The sequence below is a fragment of the Dromaius novaehollandiae genome, chromosome 20 (genome assembly GCF_036370855.1).
Source record: "Dromaius novaehollandiae isolate bDroNov1 chromosome 20, bDroNov1.hap1, whole genome shotgun sequence".
NCBI classification, from domain to species: domain Eukaryota; kingdom Metazoa; phylum Chordata; class Aves; order Casuariiformes; family Dromaiidae; genus Dromaius; species Dromaius novaehollandiae.
The window spans coordinates 3,922,198-3,942,162 of NC_088117.1; the positions used below are offsets into that span (position 1 = coordinate 3,922,198).

A 19,965-nucleotide genomic window follows, 5' to 3' on the forward strand; every position below is an offset into this window, starting at 1 on the left:
ATAAATCTACTACATCCCTGTGCTTTGCAAGGAACTGAAGGAGTTTCCTTGCCTGCCAAGAATGTGGTCTACTGAAGATTACTGTGACAAGCAGCGCCCTCGTATAAATATCAAAGTACAATCAGTCATCTGAGCCATCAGCAGCTGAGAAGGTGAGTGGGTTTTCCTGCGTAGTTGCTCTCAGCTCTCCAAAATCAAGCTGGGAATCCTGTCCATGCACCAACACTTCTGGCATGCAGACTGCCTGGCGGGTGGGACCTGCTGCTGCAAGCTTTCCTGGGGCCCACGTGGCATCTGAAGATAAAATGAGCATGGGGGAGAAACAGAGCAAAACAAATATCTCTCTGTCAGATGCTCAGGATTCATGCTGCATCCCGATGGGAAGCTGTTATGAACTGGCTCAGGTGAGGCAGCCTCCCTCTGGGCTGTAAAGGATGGCTGCTCAGAAAAGCAGATTTTTCTCCAGTGAGAAATACCTGAGGAAAAAGCTTGGTTCCAAAAGTTTTGCTTCAAAAGGTGCCATTTTCCCTGGGAGATTTCAACCCAATTCTAAGGGAAAATGCATCTTCAACCAGCTTTACAACATCATTGCAGTTAAGAACAACCAAATAAAAACAAAATCTGAAGTCATATATGAGTAAAAGTGAAACCAAAATGTTTTGTTATTTCCCAGTGGAAAACCGAAATTGATGTTTCCCTAAAAACAACCCTTTTTTGGAAAAAAGGCATTTTTCAGCACAAAAACCTTCTTTGTTGAGTGTCTCTTTCTAAGAAGTAGCAATACTTCTTGATTTGCTCAATCTGCCCCTAAGATGCCGCCTATTTCCATCTTGCCAGGGTTGCTCTTAATGCAGGAGTTACGCAAATGATGTTTTGTGCTTTCCTCTGCTGTTTCTATTTAGGGTGTCTTAGCACTACCTCACTTAATAAGATGGTGATGTTGTCATGCTGGGTGCTGGAGCTCAGCAGAGCTGGTGACGGTGTCTGTCCTCAGCTACTGACTGACTGAAGCTGGGGAGAGTAGAACCAAGGCAGGAAGAAAGCAAATCAAGTTGCTGGAGGTCACAGAACAAGCTGGGGACAGCGTTGGAAGTAGGACTCGAATCTTTAAAGGTGTGCTTATTACTGCTGCCATCTCCCCAGACCTCAGTGCCATGGATGCATTTTGTCCCCAACCCTATATCAGGATGCCATTCCTGTCCTCTTATGAAGGCAGAAATTCCCTGTTGCATAGCCCTTAAGCTTTTGTCTGTCCCCAGAGATGCTGGTGCAAGAGAAAGACAAAATAGCCAGAAGAAACAAATCTTGAAACCTTGTAGAAAGCTGTTTCCCTCTCTGGGGTATCAGTCCCCTACCTGTGCCAAAGGAAATGTGACCTGGGTAAGGGACAGAGGATAGTCACATCTCTGGGGTATTGGGAGGGATGGCAGTGCTGTGGGTGGGCAGCTCACAGTGTCATGTCCCCTCTCCTGAGGAACAACTTCTAGTTACTTTAAAGTGAAGTTGGCTTCCTTTCCTTGTGAAGCATGTTTTTTTAGGTGTGAACCTGATAATCTGCAGAAGGTCAGAGATCTAGTTTATTGCTACCTGGTGAAAAGCAGAAGGACTGACCAAGCGCGCACTTGCTCCTGCTGGTTTTCCTGGAGCCGCGAGTTAGACAAGCCTCAGCCGTGAGGTGTGATGCAGGAATTGTCAAACGGAAATATTACCTGTGTGTTGTGGGAAGCCACACTGTGAAGGATCCCAGTGGCCTTTTCTTGCTGTACTTGGCATGTGGGTTCTCTTTTTCTTTACTGTTCATCCTCACTAATGACTTGCAGAAAGGAGTTCCACAGCTGACGTATGTGCAGTAGTGAGAACCTGTGTAGGGTTATCCCATCATCTCTTCATATCGGCTGAGCTGGACCATATATGAGGACTAGGTTTATGCTGGGATGTCATTCTTCTGTGGCAACATGCTTAAAAAAAATTATTTTGAAACCCTGCGTGGAGTCTAAAACAGTAAACTAGTCCTTAGAGTCCTTTGAAAGTGATGTGGGGAGGGGTTCCTGATGGCTACCATCACCCAAATTTTAGCTGAGGGAGTGTCATCTTAATTACTGTTTCATTGCTCCAATTGAGGAGTGCCACAGCTCCCAGCATCAGCTTTAGTGTTGCCTTCCCGAGTTAAAAGGTGCTGAAGGAGAAGGGAGTGTCATCGCGCAGCTCCCAGCTGGCTGGGGCACAGAAGGCTATGTGAAATGCTCTTCTTGGGGACCACAGAGTTTGCCTTCATCCCACTGGCCTGAATTATCAATTCAGAGGTGGTTCCTTAGTTTTGAGATGTGAAATGAAGTTTTAAAAAGGGGAAAAAATTAAAGGGACCTGTAATTCCTTCCTGTCAGGCCCCTTGAGTAAAATGGAACCGTTTCTGGTGCTTTATCAAATAGGCCCTTGTCCATACTCCATCCGTGGCTTGCCTGGAGAGTCCCCTGGGTGATGGCGGGGATTTGGGCAGAGTGAGGGGACAAAGCAAGACTGCAGGTCCACCCAGAGCCACAGCATAGCTGCAGCCCACCCCTTGCACTGACACATGCGCGTCCGGAGCTGCCTCTTCCCTGTGGTTTCCCGGGCTGCCAGAGGAGGGAATCACGCACAATAACAAATGGGAGGGCAGACATTGACTAAGCAAATGTCACAAATGCTTACTATAGAAACTGCACTCTATCCCTCCCCATATCTTTCCTGTTCAGAGCTTAATGCTGTCTAGACGATGGTCTGCTTTATGCAAACTCTCAATTAACTTGTGCTGATAGACTGGAAAACTGCTAAGAGGTTCTCTCCTGCCTTGGTGCTGGCTGCAAATGCAGCCTCCGAGCATCCTTTCTGAGGCTTTCCTCTGCTCGAACAGCAGGGCCTAGTGATTTAACAGAGAGGAACACTTAGGGCCAGGAGAGTAACTCTCTTGGGGAACCCAAGGGATAGAGTTTACAGCTGGGTACTTGGAGCTCCCCTGAGGTTTAAACCCGGTCAGAATGTAAAGTCTCCCTCCTAATGCTCACTGCAAGTAAGCAAGAAAGATATATTGTAAAGAGAGAAAACAGGAGTGCAAGAGGAAACTGTGACTTATCTTGTCTCGCTCGCTCAGAGACTAAGCTTGGGTTAGATCTTAAAGCCAGTCTTGCTACTTCTTGGTGGAACCTGACTCATGCTTTTTGCACACCAGAGATTGCCGATACTGCTTTTGGTTTCTTTTTCTCTGCTTGTGCTCTGAATCACTTTTTCTCCATTGACTGTAGAGGTAAGCCTGCGGTGATTTAGCTCCTAACTAGACACTTAACTGTGGTGCTGAAAAGCTAGGAGGGATTTCTGGACCATTTCACAGCAATAGGCTGTATCAACAAAAAGTATCTGATGCTGTTGGCCTACATCCCAAAGCACTCTGCACTCTATTCTTGTGTGCTGCCTTGTAAGAAAGCTGCTGTGGATTGCAGAATACGTCTTGCCTCTCCTGCAACTCCCTGGGAAATTCTCCACAGGTTTATCCATCCCACACCCTAATTCAGTCCTTTCTTTGTGTGGTGGTCAAACTTGCTGCAGCAAATGTGGATGCATCACCAATGATCAAATAGTCTTCCCTGCTGGATGCAGTAGGCTTTCTGCTGTATTTTATGCGGTGGTGGTATGCAGGTGAACCTGCTCGTCTGGTCAGGGGACTGCAACTGAGCTCCAAAACTTGGAAGGAGTGAAGTAAGCACAGCCTTGCCTGGAAAACTGCAAACTTTCATGTCTGTTCTGCAGACTTGTAACTTCTCAATGGGCCTAAAGGGACTGCTCTGGAAACTTGGAAAACACAAACGTTTGCTGCTGTGCTGGGACCTTGTATGTCAAGTTTCAGCCCAGAGCATATATTTTTTAATGGTTGAATTATACAGCCCAGAAACACTGAGCTTATGATGAAAATGCTGCCAGACTTTTATCTGCAGCAATTCCAGCCTTCTTAACAGCCCAGTGGAGAGTGAGAGCTTCCGTTATCTGGACTGCCAATTAATTTAAGCACATTCTTTTATCTTGATATAAAGATGTCGTTTCTCTGCATCAGTGACATTGCTCTGGCCTCTGAGGTCCTGCAAGTTTTGCTCAGTGGGGACCTGGCTGCTCTGTCCCCCTGCATTGCTGATGGGTAGCCCTGTGTATGCTCATGTTGGTCTCAGGGGGAGAGCTATCATGCCGTGGTGTGTGAGAGAGGATGGGCAGTGTGGAGAGAGAGTAGGCCACTGAAACGTGGGATGGAGGAGGCAGAAAGCGGGAGGAGTGAACCAATGTTCGCAGAGAGCATGGTCACAGGCATGGTATGTATTGGTGTAGGTGGTGATTCCTGCAGGCACTAATTACTGCCTCCTGAGCATGCAGAATGTGAAAGAAGCTCTGCTCTCTACCCTGAAAGTCTTGATACCAGGCCAGCAAGGATAAGTGCACGGGTGCATCTAGCTGATTAGATTTCACTGCCAACAAGTTGTCTTTTCTCCAGTTGTTTTAATCTAAGGCTCTTCTGGGGTGGTTTTGACTCCTATGCAAAGTAGCTGAACACTATCCCTCTTTTGCAGACAGTCTCAATCATGTCCTACAGAGGGGGAACTCGATCAAACATCCCCCTCTTGCTGCACTTCTGCCAGCCCACATCCATCTGCTTGTGGCAGGTTGCTGTCCTGCAGGGTACCATCCCTCAAAGTAGGCTAGCAGAGCTGAGGACATGATCTCTCCCTAACCTAGGTTGCATGGGGGAGAGGTGACTCCCAAAAATATCAAAGGCCTTGCTTGATATCCCAAGAGGCTGTAGCAAAAAGGGGTAATGTGTCTCCTGGTTCTCGGTCTGGTGCTCTGCTTGGTGTCAAAGAAGGCTGATGGGATTTTACTTCTGCCCTCCTACTATATCGGAGCTTGGAGCCTGGCATATTTGTATATTGCATGTCGATGTGTTAGAGCAGTGGTGTCGGAAAGGAAGATTGGACTGTGCCTCTGAAATTAAGAGCAATTCAGAGAGACAGTGAGTGTGTTTGCCATGGATGAGTTCAGGCCACTGAGTGACGGCAGCCCCAGCTGACCTGCTCACTCGGGAGACCTGACATGAGCACTGCTGGGTGACTCTTGCTCTGCCGTGTGGTCCTGCGACCACGCAGCTTGATGCAGCAGCTGCTTTTGCCAGGAAACACTATTTCCCTAGCTTAACTAGCAATGAGCTGGTGTGGTGGCTCCATTTGACTCAGATGGCTCAAGAAAAAGGGTTAGAAAAGACTGCTTAAACTGTCTAACTTACATGGGCTCAGGTGTATGTAGTGGTGTGAGCAGCTGGGTGCAGCCAGAAGAGACTCTGGGATTAAACCCCAACATTTCTGGGGAACTCTCCTCTCAGAGTGTCCTTCCCAGCAGAGCCTGGGTGCAGGTAGAGCACTGGCATTGTGTAGCTGCTGCTGAAACATATTGTGCTGTCTCTGCACCGTGCCAGGCAGAAATAGCTCTTAGAGGCTGCTGCGCTGCAAACAGTGCTCACCTGGAATGCCTCCGAATCTTGTCAGCTGCAAAACTTGAGCTTTATCTATGCCAAGTTGGGAAAAGAAGGGTTTTATCTGTGGTACACATGAACTACCGTTCTCCAAACACCTAACATAGGAGCTGATAAGGCTAAATTATCCTAAAAAACAGAAGGGGAAGGAGTTATAATTTCTGTTTTCAGTAGGAAAGGAATAAATTCTGACATTCTCGTGTCCACAGCCCAGCTTGCAACAGGTTTAACGCATCGTACAGATGGCTCTGCAATTATTGCCAACATCTACTCGTTATATTAGATAAGGCCCGGGGTTTATTTAGCAGAACCAGATGGAGGGAATACACAATATTTTAGATATCTTGGCAAACTGTGTCTTCCTTAGAACAACATTACATGTTTGCTGTGATAGTTCTGGCCAAAATAATTAAAAAAAAAATCTGAGAAAGAGGGAGAATGGTATCTTTTGGGAGTGACAATGAGGCATATATTAAAGAAGAGATGTTGCAATTTCCATACTTGCCAGCTCTCTCAAGATTATTGCAAGTTTTATGGCATCTGGTGCCTTACAGTAATCCCAAGCTTTGAGTCCCGTGATGAGAGGAGAATTACAGCTTTCATTTGCAAATGCATACTTTTTGTAGCTGTAGACTAAAGCTTGAAAATATAACCCCAGCTGCCTACAAAAGCAAAGGAATCAGGAGGCAAAGAGAAAAAACTCTAATGCTAATTTTTTTAATGGTCTCATGACTTTTAGGCCAGTCTTGTGGGTTTGGGGGCTGACTAATTACTTCCAGAGTGTAACAGCTGGCAATACTGTATCTCTGAGTAAGGGGCAACTGCTGCATGACGCAATGACACTTGTGCTTTGGGTCCTTTAGCTAGCAGATTTGGATGTGACGTATATGAGAAACATATGCATTTATCCACTTGCTCAGAATGTTTACTAGTCAAAATCTCCCTTGGAGACCAGTGATGAAGGGGCCCTGTTATTGTCTGTGGAAGCAGGTGAAGAGCCCCGTCTGGGGAAGTCCTCTTCAGTTCCCGCTGAAAACAGAAACTGCCTTTGCAGTCTCATTCACAGCATTTGGCCCTTGTAGGGCTCTGAGCCCACCATCCTCTGAGATTCCCAGAAGTGGGATGCAGAGCCATAAAAGTGTCCCTGCACGTGACACTCCAGAGGGAAACCAGCTCCCTGCCACCTCCAAGGAGAAGAAATACAGCTCTGTCCCCTTGTACAGAAGTACTTTATGGATTTCCTGTCTTTGTCTTTCTTTTGAACACTAGGCTCTCAGAGAAAGTTCCTGTGGGGACGTTTGCCAGAGGTAGATTCCTTCAGTGCAGTCTTGTAGTCTTGCTGAATTTAGCTCCATCATCATCCAGCTTGACTGAAGCTAAATTGCAAGAGAAGACACAGGGCAGCAGGCTGCCTGTGACAACGGAGTCAGCACTGCCTTTGAGGGTGTGATGTGGTGGTTGCTTGGAGCGTGTGGCCCTGAGAAGCAGTGAAGGTCATTCGACATGCGCCTGGGGAATAACGGCAAAGCGAATTTCTGCCCTGGCCTCTCTAGAGTTTAATATTGGCTCTTATCTGCTGATTAAATAGTTAGCTGTACACTTAGTGTGAACTAAATGCTGGATGTATCATCTGCTGGTGGTGGTCTTAATTTGGAAATCACGAGCCCGGTACCAAGGCACGTCATTAAGTTAGCTAGCTCCAGGCAAGCGAATTGAACCAGACTGCATCTCCATGGCAGACAACATCAGCTACTAGAGTGTGTGGAGGTGTGACCGTAGAGGGACCATGGCTCCTCCCTTTGGTTGTTAGGAAGCATCAGAGGAGTGGTGGATGTTTGCACTTCAACGCCTATTAGCCCAATTTGATTTTTCATTAGAATATCAGATTAGACCACCTGGATGGTCTTCCATCACTGGATGCGAGTGGCAGCAAGGTCTGAGTCTCTCTCCTTGGGCCTGACTTCCCATGTGCTTCTGCTGAGAAGACAAGTGTAATGATGGCCCAGGAAGAAGAAGAGGTGTAACAACACCTTGATGGCAGCAGGGCCCCTGGGGCTTGTTTTGTATTTGCTATATTTATTTGTCTGGTGCCAGTGCATGGTGCCAAGGGAGTCTGTGTGTAGGGGTGGGCTGTGAGGAGGGATTTACTAGCAGCAGCACAGTTGGAAATAGAGCTGGGCAAAAGATGTGCAATAAATTTGGCTTCTCTTTCTGGTCATGGAATTATCCTGAAATTGTAGTGTGTTTGGTATTTTGCTTTCTTCTGGAAAGAAGATCAGGAACACTTGAAATTCTGATCAAGCTCTTTTGATCTCTCATCTCTGAACTGATAGCTCAGCTCAGTCATGTGATGTTTTTGGGTCTCTGACTGGTCAAGTATGCAAGAACGTCTAGGCATGAATGATGATGACAACCCGTTTCTGCCAGCATCATCCATCTGGCTGTGCCAGAGAGGCTCAGCTGGCTAAGTGCTGAAGAGTAAATATGAAACGTGCACAAATGTTGCACTGTGAGTCAATTAACCCTCCACTCTCCCTCTCACCCCCCATTTATTATATGAATATGCTTAGCTATCATTTTGCCTGACCTGCTTATCTTTGTGCAGTATCTGCTCATCTCCAGTTTGTTATAGTGTTCAGTGATGCAGTGGCAAAGTGGTGTATTGGTATTTATTAATACAATAGCAATGCAGTCATGGCAAGGACCTCACTGTGCCAGGTCAGAGAAGGGGAAGATGGCTCTTGCCCCAAAAAGCATTAAAGAATGGTCAATTCCTTGTGCCATTTCCTGGGACTTCGTGATAGGAAGTGGATCAGTTCAGGGAGGTGGCAATTTGTGGCAGTAAGGAGGTGGAGCGGATGGATTCAGAGAAAGGTCAAGCCACTCTCTCTAGAAACTAGAGCAATGGCTCACGTGGTGGATCTTTGGAAAAGAAAAGCCTGCAAAACAAAAAGGCAAGAAGTCAGTAAGCTAACATGAAATTTCCTTTTCATCCTGATTAACGTTCACAGTATTGCCACAGATTTTTCCTCCTCCTTTGCACCTGCCTCTCGTTGGCTGCTGCTCCCCACCCTCTCCTGCCAGCTTCAGCAACACTGGTCAAGCACCCCGGATGGGAAGGCTGGGCTCCACTCTGAACTCTTTTTTAACATTGGTGTAATTTGGTTGTGACGACGTTTCCCTCTCAGCCCATGAATAACTACTTCTGGGCACTGGCTAATGCAGAGGGTGGTATGGTTCTGGTTCCAAATAATACAAATTTCATCACCGCTCCCAAGGGTGGGTCCTCTCAGGCAGGATGATTGAAATATGTTTTTAGTGCCTCAGGCTTCCTGCAGTGTCTGTGCTGCCCTGCTATCCCACCTAGTAGAAAAAGCACATCCCTCCTCCGTGTACCTGCTGCCCTGTGCCCTTTGCCCAATTCTGAATTGCCAGCTAGCAGAGACCAGCGTCATGCTGCTCCCATCACTCTGGCAGATCAATGAAATGCAGCATTTAGTTTCAGTGACATGTTTCATAGCTACTGTTTGTGGATTTGTATCTTTCTGGAAAATGGCAGTCTTAGATCAAGTCAAAAGCATTTGCAGATTTCACTTGAATTGCTTTTGCTGAAAAGGAAACATATGCAAAGTCAGAATATTTCATTTTAGAATTTGGCAAATGAATCAGAAATCCCAAATGATGTTTCATTACTGTCTCACTTTTTTTCCTTAAAGTAAAAATGCCTGAAGTACCCTCCTGCTCTTTAATAATCTTGCTTGCCACTGAGCTAAAATCCTCCAATGCTTCCACTTACACAAGAAACCGTAGGGTGGGACGTATGACACCAAGCAGCTTCAGGAAAGTGCTTCGGACTCCCAGCTCCTGCTCTCCACATCCTCTGATGCCAAGAGCAAAATTCTCAGATGCCCATTTCCAAGGACAGAAAGCAGCTGTCGTAATGCTAATGTAGCGAGACTCAAGGTATGACCTACTTTCCAGCCACGATGAAATGCAGGATAGCTTTTTAACTCCTCTGTGCTCAGTTTTCCCAGTGTGAGCTCAATAAAATGTTTTGGACATGTGCATTTTCCTGCCAGCTGTCCTGATTTATCATGAATGAGCCTTCTTTTCCACTATGTGGGGTGGTACGTGGTGTCCTCCTACCTAAAGCAACAAGGACCTGTCTGAGCAATTGCTTAGCTGTACCAGAATATGTTCTTTCATCCTGGGCAGAAGCCAAGCCCTCAGCTCTCTGCACTCTGTAAAAGCTCATTCGTTTTGTTTAAATGTAGCATGCTGCTCGGTTGCTGTGAGTCTCGCTGTAGTGGGGGAGTGTGTATAGATGCTCTTCTTCCTTCCTTCTCCCTGGATTCCGTTTCAGGAATTAGTGAGGAGACTGGGTTGCAGGTGACTTTTGGGGTGGGGGGTTTGCTGTCACTTTGCTGTGTCTCTTCCTAGGACTCTGGAGCGCTTCTGTGATACAGAGAGGAGAGGGTTTGCACTGTATGTCTGGGTCAGCGCCCTATAAGCTGAAAGATGATGGGAAATTCAGTACTGTCTACAAAAGGCTCAGAAACTCACCATTTTGGTGTGTGGTAGAAGAAGGAATGAACTGGCAGTCTAGGTCCCTGAAGCAGAGCAGCCCCTTACTGTTGAATATTGTTCTTTCCTGGGGGTGTTTTATTTTGCTCTCTGCTCTCTTCACCTCATAGCTAAAGAGCTGCTTATTCTTCACTACAGGGAGGCTGTGTTGATGGATACCGTCAGCTTAGGGGCAAACATGTTTGTCTGAGCAAGCAGATCAGTCTGTCTTGCTCTGGTTAGGATGGTGTTAAAGAAAGGATTGAAACCCTGTGTGTGATGCCATAGAGGTGCTTCGAAGGGAAGGACTATGTTTAGAGATAATGTGCAGGTATCCATTTGGATACTTAGACCTGGTGTTCGTCATCCAAAGGAGAGGCAGAGAGCCAACAAGCTGGGTCCTTTCATATGAGAGGGACTAAGGACAGCTGGTGGGAAAGTCACTGATGTAGAGGGATGGAGCCAACGCATGAACCTGGTAATGCCATAAATTAAACAGTGCAATTAGCATGCCACATCTACTTATCAGCTCAGACCTGGTGTCGACTGTGTGTCTTTGGTAGTCAAGATAAAGCTTACATGCCATGAAATCGAATTGAGTAGAAAAGGGCATCTTTCTAATAGCTGCAGTCACTGCTTGCATGCGGATTTGTGCTACAGCTGGGAGAACAAGGGCCTGGGACTGACAGCAATGTCACTGCAGTTCAAACGCAAGCCAGTCTCGCCGGGCTGGGTAAAGCGGCTGCCCACAGCTGACGGGTTGGCTCACGAGCACTCCTTGGCTGGCTGCCTCTGCTGACCTGCCTTCAGACGGGCCCTCGAGTCCCCAGCAAGGAAGTCAGCCAGACCATGTCAACTGTGTGCGACTGAGCAATGTCTTCAGTGTTTACGCTGGAATTAGAAAGGTTAAAAATACTCATTTTGACTTGCACCGCAACTGGCGATGTTAAATCCCAAGGAAGACCCCTGTGAGGGCTGGGGAGAAAGGACTACCGGGTGCTCAGGGGAAGCACTGCTGTTCAGCTCAATGGTGGAGATGTTTCAGCTTCCTCTGAAATTGCAGGCGTCTGCCGCTTCTGGAGACAGGATAGCTGGCCTGACGGACAAGCATAGCAGTGTGAAGGCTGTGAAATGTGGAGCAGCAGGAATCGTTACAGACCAGCAAGGTGGCAGCTCTCGACGCTCTCCTTTTTGCTATCATAAACTAGGACTGTGCCACTGAAGCTGACAGCACTATGCCCCTGCAGTGCAGTATGAAATAAGAGTCAGACCTGGGTTAAGCAATAAGCTTATCCAGCACCTGTAAGTGTTACACCTAATTTAGATCAGTTTATTACTTTGTCTTTGTCATGTGGATGAAGTGCATGCTAATTTTCCTGGCACCCAGAAATGCTTGTTTTGTAGCTCTTTCTGGAGCAGTGGGTATTGCACGTGAGTGTGTTTCCCACGCTGGACTGGTTAATGTATGTATGCACAAATGGCCTTCCTCCTGGTGCTCTGATAGAAATTTATTCCTTTTGGTTAGGTAGAGGTCAAAAATCAGAACTCCAAATGACAGCCATTTGGCTGGATTCTGTCTCTAAATAAGGCCAATTCCATTGAAAATTGTTACTACAGCATATGAGAAAAACAGTCCAAGAATCTGCTAATAGTGGGCTGAGGTCTGAGTCAGTCTAGAGCAATTTATTGTGCAGGATAGACATTAGAGTAGCTTGTGTTTCCAAATAAGGATCATTAATTTAAAGGCTTGCTATGTGTGTGGCTAGACTGTTGGTTATTTAAACTATTTGGTATTTCTGAACCCTGCAAGTCTCACCAGCTCAGGCCAGAAATGGGCTATTTGCTGTTTTTGTGTTCAAAAATTTCAGTCATCCAGGAAAGCAGCAGTCAGAGAAGCCTCCTGGGGCAAACATTGTTCGGAGAACCCCCCCCCCCTCCAATCCTCACCCAAAAGGGGGAGGGGGGAAAGAAATGGAGAATATATATTTTTGTCGATTTCTGAAGATCTGCATGTATTTTTGAAGAAAAACCACTTTACTATTTAAAGTTTTAAGCTTTACTATTTAAAATGAATTTTATATTTCAAAACCCAGGCTTTTTCATGAAAAAAAAAAAAAAGAAACAATTCCACAGTATCTTTCATTTCAAAAGAAATACCTTTTTCCATTTGATTTTTAGTGTAAATTTCAAAGTGGTCCTGTGACAGCATCGGACTAGGGGAGAATGTTGCGGGTCCTCGAGCCAAGACCCCAGCTACCGCAAGCCCCGCGGCGAGTGGTCCTGCTTGCAGCCGCAGCTCTCTTGGGGGGACTCTTTCCCTACCCCTTGGGCAGCAGAGGAGGCCTCAGAAAGGTGCATGTGGGAGATGATCGCAGCTAGCAGGCAGCGCAAATAGGGACGATGATCAGTACGTGAACCGCCCGTAGTCTGGGGAAACATTTTTAAAGCAGTCCGCAAATATTTATGAAGAACTGTTACAACTGAAAGCCGTCGGGAGCGGCTCACCGGTGAGTCACAAGCTGAGAGGACAGCCTGCATATGCCTAATTAATATGTCAGCCAGCTCCAGCAGATGCCACGCAGCGCTCACTTCTCCCGTTGGTTTCCATTTCAAAGTGGAGGTCACTGGGGCTTGAGCGATGTGAGCAGCCCGAGCCCAAAGTTGAGTTCTGTAAACTGGAATGATTTACTTCAGTTCTCCGTGCTCTGGCTTCTGTTGGGGATTTGGGGGTCATTACTGCCAAAACTTTTGTGTAAGGTGGGACTGAATCTACAGGTGAGAGAGTGCTGTAGGATGTGGTGTCTGCTATTTCTTTTCATAAGACAGATGCTGTGCTGTTAGCTAGTTTTGTCATTTTTTTGAGGGAAGCTGTCTCATGGGTATTTCGTCTCTCTCCTAATCCCACTGAAGAGACTCACTCTGAGATTGATTCAGTTCTTAGAAATAGGTGTTTGGGCTACGGTCTCTGAAAAGCGCCTGTGTGCTATCTGCTCCCACTTATTTTCTAGGACTGGAGTTGATGATAAATAAAAAGTTTAAGTTAAAAATGCTTACAATTTATGCTAGAGATTTCTCCTTGAACAGAAGCTGGCACCAGTGTTATCCAGTAAAGAGATCTGTCTGGTGGTGTTAATAATTCTTAGTTATTAGTCTTGCTACTTTTCACTGTAGCTTTACGTTATCTGCTCACAAGCAGACACCCTGAAGCTGTCGGGCTTGCAGCTAGTTACAGTTCTTTCCTGTACGTCTCATGCCGTCTCCGTTGTGATTTATTAACAGTGATACCAGGAGGCTGGGCGGAAAACATGCTCCATCATCTGCAGATGTGTGTTTGCTGACTGCAGCCCTCCCTGATTGCGCTTTGTTGAAGCTGGACCCAAAGCGTTGTTGTTCCTTTTAAGCAGAGACACGTTCAGAAAGCCCCTTTTCTGTGATCATTTATTCTGGGCTCTTAACTTGGAAAGTCTCCTACGTTTGTGTTCCCCCTTCCCCCTCCTCTGTCCGCCTCTGGAGAGATTAAAAAAGCCTTTGTCATCTGTTCCCCAAGAGATCTGTTGGAAAAGACAAAATAAATCCACTAAAAGGCAGTGAAGGTAGGAGGAAGACAAGGTTGGAGTGATTCTGAGGACCGGGGTTAGCTTTGCCCAACTCCAAGCTGCAGGATTTAGAGATCTGGGGCTAAGCTTGGATGAATTTTGAGGCATTTTCTTGAGACTCTCTTTGATCAGCATTTCAGTAAGGAAATGCATTACCAGGTAGCTCCGAAATGTGCAGCATCGTATGACAACGTGTGTCTTGCTGAACCAGTACTTAAAGATACTCAGCTGCTTGGTCCCTAAGGAACTTAAAGAAATAGTTTGCTAAATATTTGTTAGGCTTTCCTTTCATTCTTTGCTTTCTTTTATACCTAAACAAATAAGCTGTTTTTATAATTTATTCCAGGCTTTGTTAGAACAGAAGATACCAAGCAGTTATTACGAATTTGGCCTCTGTCACTGGCAACAGATGTCAGTCAGAGTTTACTAGCAGAGGTGGTGGTGCAGAAAGCAGTATTTATCCAAGTTATAAAAGTAAGAGTGCAGCGGTCCTGAGCACTGGTGGGTTAGCAGTGGATAGCTTTTCATCTCAGTGTGCCTAGATCCTTAGATTCAAGCCTATCAAATCTCCACATTTTTGCACACCCCATTAGGAAACAAAGGCGGCTGCAGATTCAAACCATTTTTTCTTCTTTGCAAGGTCCCCTCCTAAAACCTTCTCTTTTGCTATTTTTTACTTTTCTCAGCTGATTTCTACTTCTGGCGCTGGCTCTTCGGTCACTTGCTCTCTGTTCTCAGCTGTTCGGTGTGCAGACAGGAAAGGTTCTGCAGGATTTTCAAGACGTGCTTGTCGTCTGTCTCCTTCAGTCTTCCTCTTTCCCTTATTTTTAATAATCATTTCTTACTTCTTATAGCAGTGGGTTCTGGGAGTTTTCAGCTGGCATTCTGGCGGGGGGGGGGGGGGGGGAAGTAAGATAGAAAGATAGCACTCATGCAAATGCCATGAGGCTGATTACAGCCTTTCCTCGCTGGGGTGTTGGTGCTATGCTGCACATAAGTCCGTGAGCAGTTTAGGGGAATGGTTCACACAGCAGCAGTAAATTAGCATTGATTTTGCAGGGTGAAATGGCCTCAGCACAGGCATGGCTTCTCACCAAGCTGCTTTGCTGGGCACATGTACAGCATGCCAGGGTCCAGCATCCAGTCACTGGCTTTAACTAGAGCAGGAAAAGTGTGGTGTAAGGCTAAATGCCCACCCGAGTTTTCTCGCCAGTGCAGAGCCTTCTCTGTTGGAGTCTTCCACAGAGCTGGCTCATTTACCTGCAAGTCTCAAACGTGGATTTCTAGACCTACAACCCTCTTCCCTTTGTTCTTCTGCTTCTTGCACCAAAACCATTTTTATTATGATGCAGCTATATATTTTTTTCTCTTTAGGTAAAAACTCTCTGGGGATTCACAGGTTTTCAAGAGTGGCTGACTCATGGGCAGACCTAACGCTGACAGTACAACAGAAGATGGCCGTATGGTCACGGACAATTCATACAGTCAGACTGCTAGTTGCGTATGAGCCACAGACCAGCTCATCAGCTATGCGACACGGTGCACTGTAGGGTGACCTACATAAATTAGCTAGGGGATCACAGTATTGGTAATGTTGGAGTTAATAAATTACTAGGGTTCTTGGCTAGAGGTGTTTGCCATCATTTGAGCAGACTGTTTTTAGCATCAAACCTCATTTGAGCACAGCACTGGAATGAAGACCTCCCCTGGAGGACTCACCACAACCACCAGAGCACTGACTGGTACCCTGGGACTGATGGTATCCCCTGTTCACCCTCGTTTTCTCCCTGAGTTTAGAAAGACACAAAACATATCAGGCAACACTCCTGTCAGCTTACACCGGGAGCCAGGACTCTGTCTAATGACAACACAGATCCATCTTAGCTCCCCGGAGACTAATTGTGCCTTTGGTAGGAACATCTGAGGTGGATGTTTAAGATTACCTTTCGTCTTGAAGTTTGTGCTGTTCCCAGGCTGCCGAGGTTTATAAGTGAGCAATTAAGTTGTGATGATGGAGGGGAGGGCAGATAGGAGTGAAATCATTGGCATGGGTGTGGAAGATTCAATTAGAAGTCTCTGAATGTGACAGTTCTTGGTTTAAATTGTCTTCTGTTGCTTGTGCTCAGACTACATCGATAGAGCTGATGTAATGTGAATTTTTCTGGTCATGAAAATGTAGGAACAGGTGTCCTATAGAATAAATATTCGGTTCCTCAGGTCCTGGCTTACTGCTGCCTCTGTTGCCATCCAACATCTCAGCATGTTTTTTTCCTGACCTCCAGCACCTCCTGCTGATTGAGTCTGGCCCTTTCCGTACAGTAATGCTGATACTGCTCTTTTCTGGCCCACATTTGGCAGCAATGTTAAGTCAGTCAGTAAGTCATGGATAGCATTTTTATCTCAGTGTAGGTATGGTGTAAGAGCTCTCGTGTGTCTGCATCTTCCACAGCTGAGTTTGCCAGACACCCTGCATAATACATATTACATAGTAAAACTTTTGTCTCATCTGAAAAACAGACTATACTTTGCTTTTCTTGTATATTTGTGGCAGCTAGCCACTTTTCTGAATGTTCAGCAGGGCATTAACAGGCAGTCAGAAAAATGGCTCCTGGGCAGGAAGGGATAAATCACGTGTGCACACTGCAGGTGATCTGTGCCTGTCAGAGCACCTCTGTGCTGCAGCCTCGTGGCACGCTGAACGTACCATGCCATGTTAACCCACGGGCGACTGTCCCAGGTTTTGCTGCCTGAAATCTGGAAGCCTCCATCCAGGTGTCCCCTCAGCCTAGGGAAGAGCTCTTCCACTTTTATAACATCTCTGGAACCTTACTTAGTCTCTTTTAAACCTGGTTTCCAGGTCCCTCTGCTGTGCTAGTCCTTGGGAATATTTGTGAAAGTGTGAGATTATGATCTGTTTATGTGGCTACCAAAGTTGGGCCCCCCTGGACAGCAGTTCTGGTTAACAAAGTGATGGCTTCATGCACACTCATTACCAGGTGGTTGGGTGCTTGCAAATCTCATTGCTGCACTGGCCACTCAGCACCTTTCACCCTCAAATAACCTGGGAAAAAATCCCACCAAAAATGAATGGGAATCACTTCAAATTGAGCGATCAGTGAGGAGCTGTGAGAGGGTTTTTTGCTCTGGACTAACAGCATACTTGGCTTGTGTTAGAGAAGCACTATCCCAAATCAATAATATTTATGTTGAAACAACAAAAGAAGAGCTACAGTAATTAATGAACAAAGCTGCCCTGCCTTCTGTGGGGTTTTGTGTGCCTTGCGGGTTCCTCACTTAAGGAGTTTGCACTCTTGACGGCTTGTGGACACCTTGACAATATTTCTTCCTTTACTGTGCCCTGAGACAGTGAAGCCATTTCATTTTCTGTGTAGAGCATTTTCAGTTTTTAAGAACTGTTCTGGTTTGGGAGCTGTATTTCTTATCAGAGTTACTGCAGTGTATCAGAGGAATTGCTTGCACTCTGCTCTCTGGGGTGTAATCAAGTAAGATGCTCTGAACGAAAGAGTACACAGAGTAAACTGTATAACCAGAAACTGCTCCAGATTTTAGGAAACACCAGACATCAGTATTTGAAGGGCCTCTAATTTTATTGTAGGGAAAGGCTCTGGCAGATAACTTCTTGCATAACTGGGGAAATTTATTTCCCTCTGTGCCATGCACCTTGGAACATGGTGCATGTATTGCTAAAAGTACAGGGCGCTGCTCTTTAAGGGCCAGAACCAGGCCTACTCACTATGTAAATGGCCTCGTAATGCCAGCAGATACTGAGGATTTTCTTATCATGTGAGCAAGGCTCAGCAGCTCTGGAGGAGTGTGTGAATTGTTTGTTTGCAGGGGACATGATTTGCAATGTAATGATAGGTATGAAGTTTGAAGCAGCCTGAATTTGCTGGTTTTATACAGTGTTTATCCATGCTTTGGAGACAGGAACTTGCATTCAATCCCATTTCTCTCTCTCTCTTTTTCTCCCCTTTTGTAATTAGGATTCTAGCAACCGCTGGGACTGATTTTGACCTGCGGACCCTGCGAGCTGTCCGAGTGTTACGACCCCTGAAGCTTGTGTCAGGAATCCCAAGTGAGTGCCATTATAATGCTGTCTTCATCAGCCAAAGCTGCTCTATAGCTTTGGAGTGTTTTGGGGGCTTTTTCTGAGCAATTCATTCTTCCCCTGTTTCTTTGCAGTCTGTGGGTGCTGGTCTTTGCTAGGTCCTGATTTTCTGTTGTCCCATTTTGTGCATGACCAGCTGATTGTGACCCCAGATTTAAGTGCATTTTTGCAGGTGAGTGGCAGGGAAGTTGTCCTGGGACCCCTTTGTCTATGGGGTTGAAGTGGTTTTCTGAGGCTTGAGACCAAAATTTTGCAGCTTTCAGGCCCCCGGCAATGGCTTAGCTTGGATCTTCTGGCAGTTTTTACCAGCTGAGCATCTTGCATCGGGGATTTTTCACCTTCTGTATCACCAGATCGGAGTGAAACTAAGGGAAGAAACAGATAAAACTTGGCCTTGCCTTCTCAACAGCAACTTTGATGTTTTACTTGCTAGTGTGAAGGGTCTGAATACTCCAATGAAGAGCAGTATCATGCCTTGCATATGCCCCAAAGCCATCAAAGGCACCACAGCAGCATCGCTTCCTACCTTTTTATTTGTCGTTGTTTGCCAGCTGGTCTGCCCGCTAGCAGGAGATCACTGTCAGGAGGGTACGTCATTTCTGAATGTGCTACGGAGTGATTTTTTCCCCCCAGCAAGAGCTGGTGACGGGACACTGCTTCCCTCCTGGGTGAGGCTTGGAAAAGGGCAAATGTTATTTTTATAAGCAGGGTTGTTTTATAATAACAGTCTCAAGGAGATGCTGTTACCTGTTTTGTGCAAGGCAATATAGCATTGCAGCGGTGACGGTCTGAAGATGAGACACACAAGCTTCGAGGAAGCAGTGGTATATTTTATTAGAGCAACTCAGGAGGGGCTCATGTGCCTGAAAGGTTGTTTCCTGCACGTATGCCAGTTGTTCCAATGAGAGATATTGCTGCTGCAGGTGACTGTCAGGGGCAAAAACAGCCACAAGCCAGGGAGTCTTACTTGCCTTAATTTATTGCCACAAATTTTCGATCACTGATGAGGGTTTTGAGGAAAAGGAGGACTTAGTTGTACGGATGCTTGCACGAAGCTGCCCCTCAGCGCGGGGCTGTGCTCAGTCCACTGCGAGTCCGGGCGCTGCCTGCGGCCGTCCGCCGTCGCTCTGCCATTTCCCCGAGCCGCCCTGCGCTGAAGGGTTTCCTGCCGCTCTGCTCCCGGGCGTCCTGGCCCCGGCGTGGGTCCCCCACGGCCCTCAGGGGCACCCGTGCCCCCGCTGAGGCAAAAAGCCCCCAGAGCGTGTCCACAGGCCCTGCCGCTGCCCGCGTCTCCTGTGGGCGCCTCGGGGCCAGGCCGCCCGTTTGGGTTAGGTTTAGGCCGTGCTGGGTTCCTCCATTATTGTTTCCATCCAGCTTGGGGCGGTCGCAGCCAGCTCGGGGCAGTCGCAGCCAGCTCAGGGTGGCCGGCGGGGGCCTCTCCTGGCCTGGCCCCACGGCAGCTGCCCACGAGGCGCTGCAAAAGGGAGAGCCGGTGCCGCAGCACGGCCCTGTCCCGTCCCCGCCTGCCCAGGAATGGCCCCTGGGCCCGGGTTTATGGCTCCGCGGCCGGCCCTTGCCACGGCTGCCGCCCTATTTACCCGACCAAACGCTGGGGAAATTCAGCCAAAGCAGCCACGAGCCGCTAACACCCGCAAAGGTTAAAGGAGGAGCTGGCCTCTCTGCCCCGGCCAGTGAGGGGTTCTAGGGCGGCACGGTATTTTTCCCATATCGCAGCATTTCTCACGTTTTTAGCAATGCTGTGAAAGCTGAAAGTGCTGTGGTGGGTTTTTTTTTATTTTTATTTTCCCATCGTAGAGGTGCAGCTCTGAGAACCATCCGTGCTCACGCTATGGGCTTCGCTCGTTCACTCGCAGCGTTTTTCCCCTCCGGAGCTCAATGCCTTTTTCCGCATGCACCTGCGTTGACCTCAGTAGTTTTGTACAAGGCGGCAAGACAACGCTGAGCCTTCATTTGCAGCACCTTAGGTTGGGCTCTAGTGCCAAGGTGGCTTTCAGCTGCTGGTTATCGCTGATTTTTTTTTTTTTTTTTTGTTATGCACATCTATATAAAATTATCTGACACCTCTATCTCGCCAGCCTTCGCCGTCTTATCTCCCCTGCTTTTAATTGAAAATG

At 46.9% G+C, this 19,965-nt stretch overlaps 1 protein-coding gene across 5 annotated transcripts in view; it reads left to right on the plus strand.

The window, feature by feature from the left end:
- Positions 1-19,965, plus strand: part of CACNA1B (calcium voltage-gated channel subunit alpha1 B) — a 320,424-nt gene that overhangs the window by 94,460 nt on the left and 205,999 nt on the right. For all 5 annotated transcript variants that reach the window (XM_064523641.1, XM_064523637.1, XM_064523638.1 and 2 more), the window contains one exon: positions 17,706-17,797. In XM_064523641.1, coding sequence (XP_064379711.1) covers positions 17,706-17,797 — 92 coding nt within the window. The remainder of the gene's footprint in view (positions 1-17,705; positions 17,798-19,965) is intronic.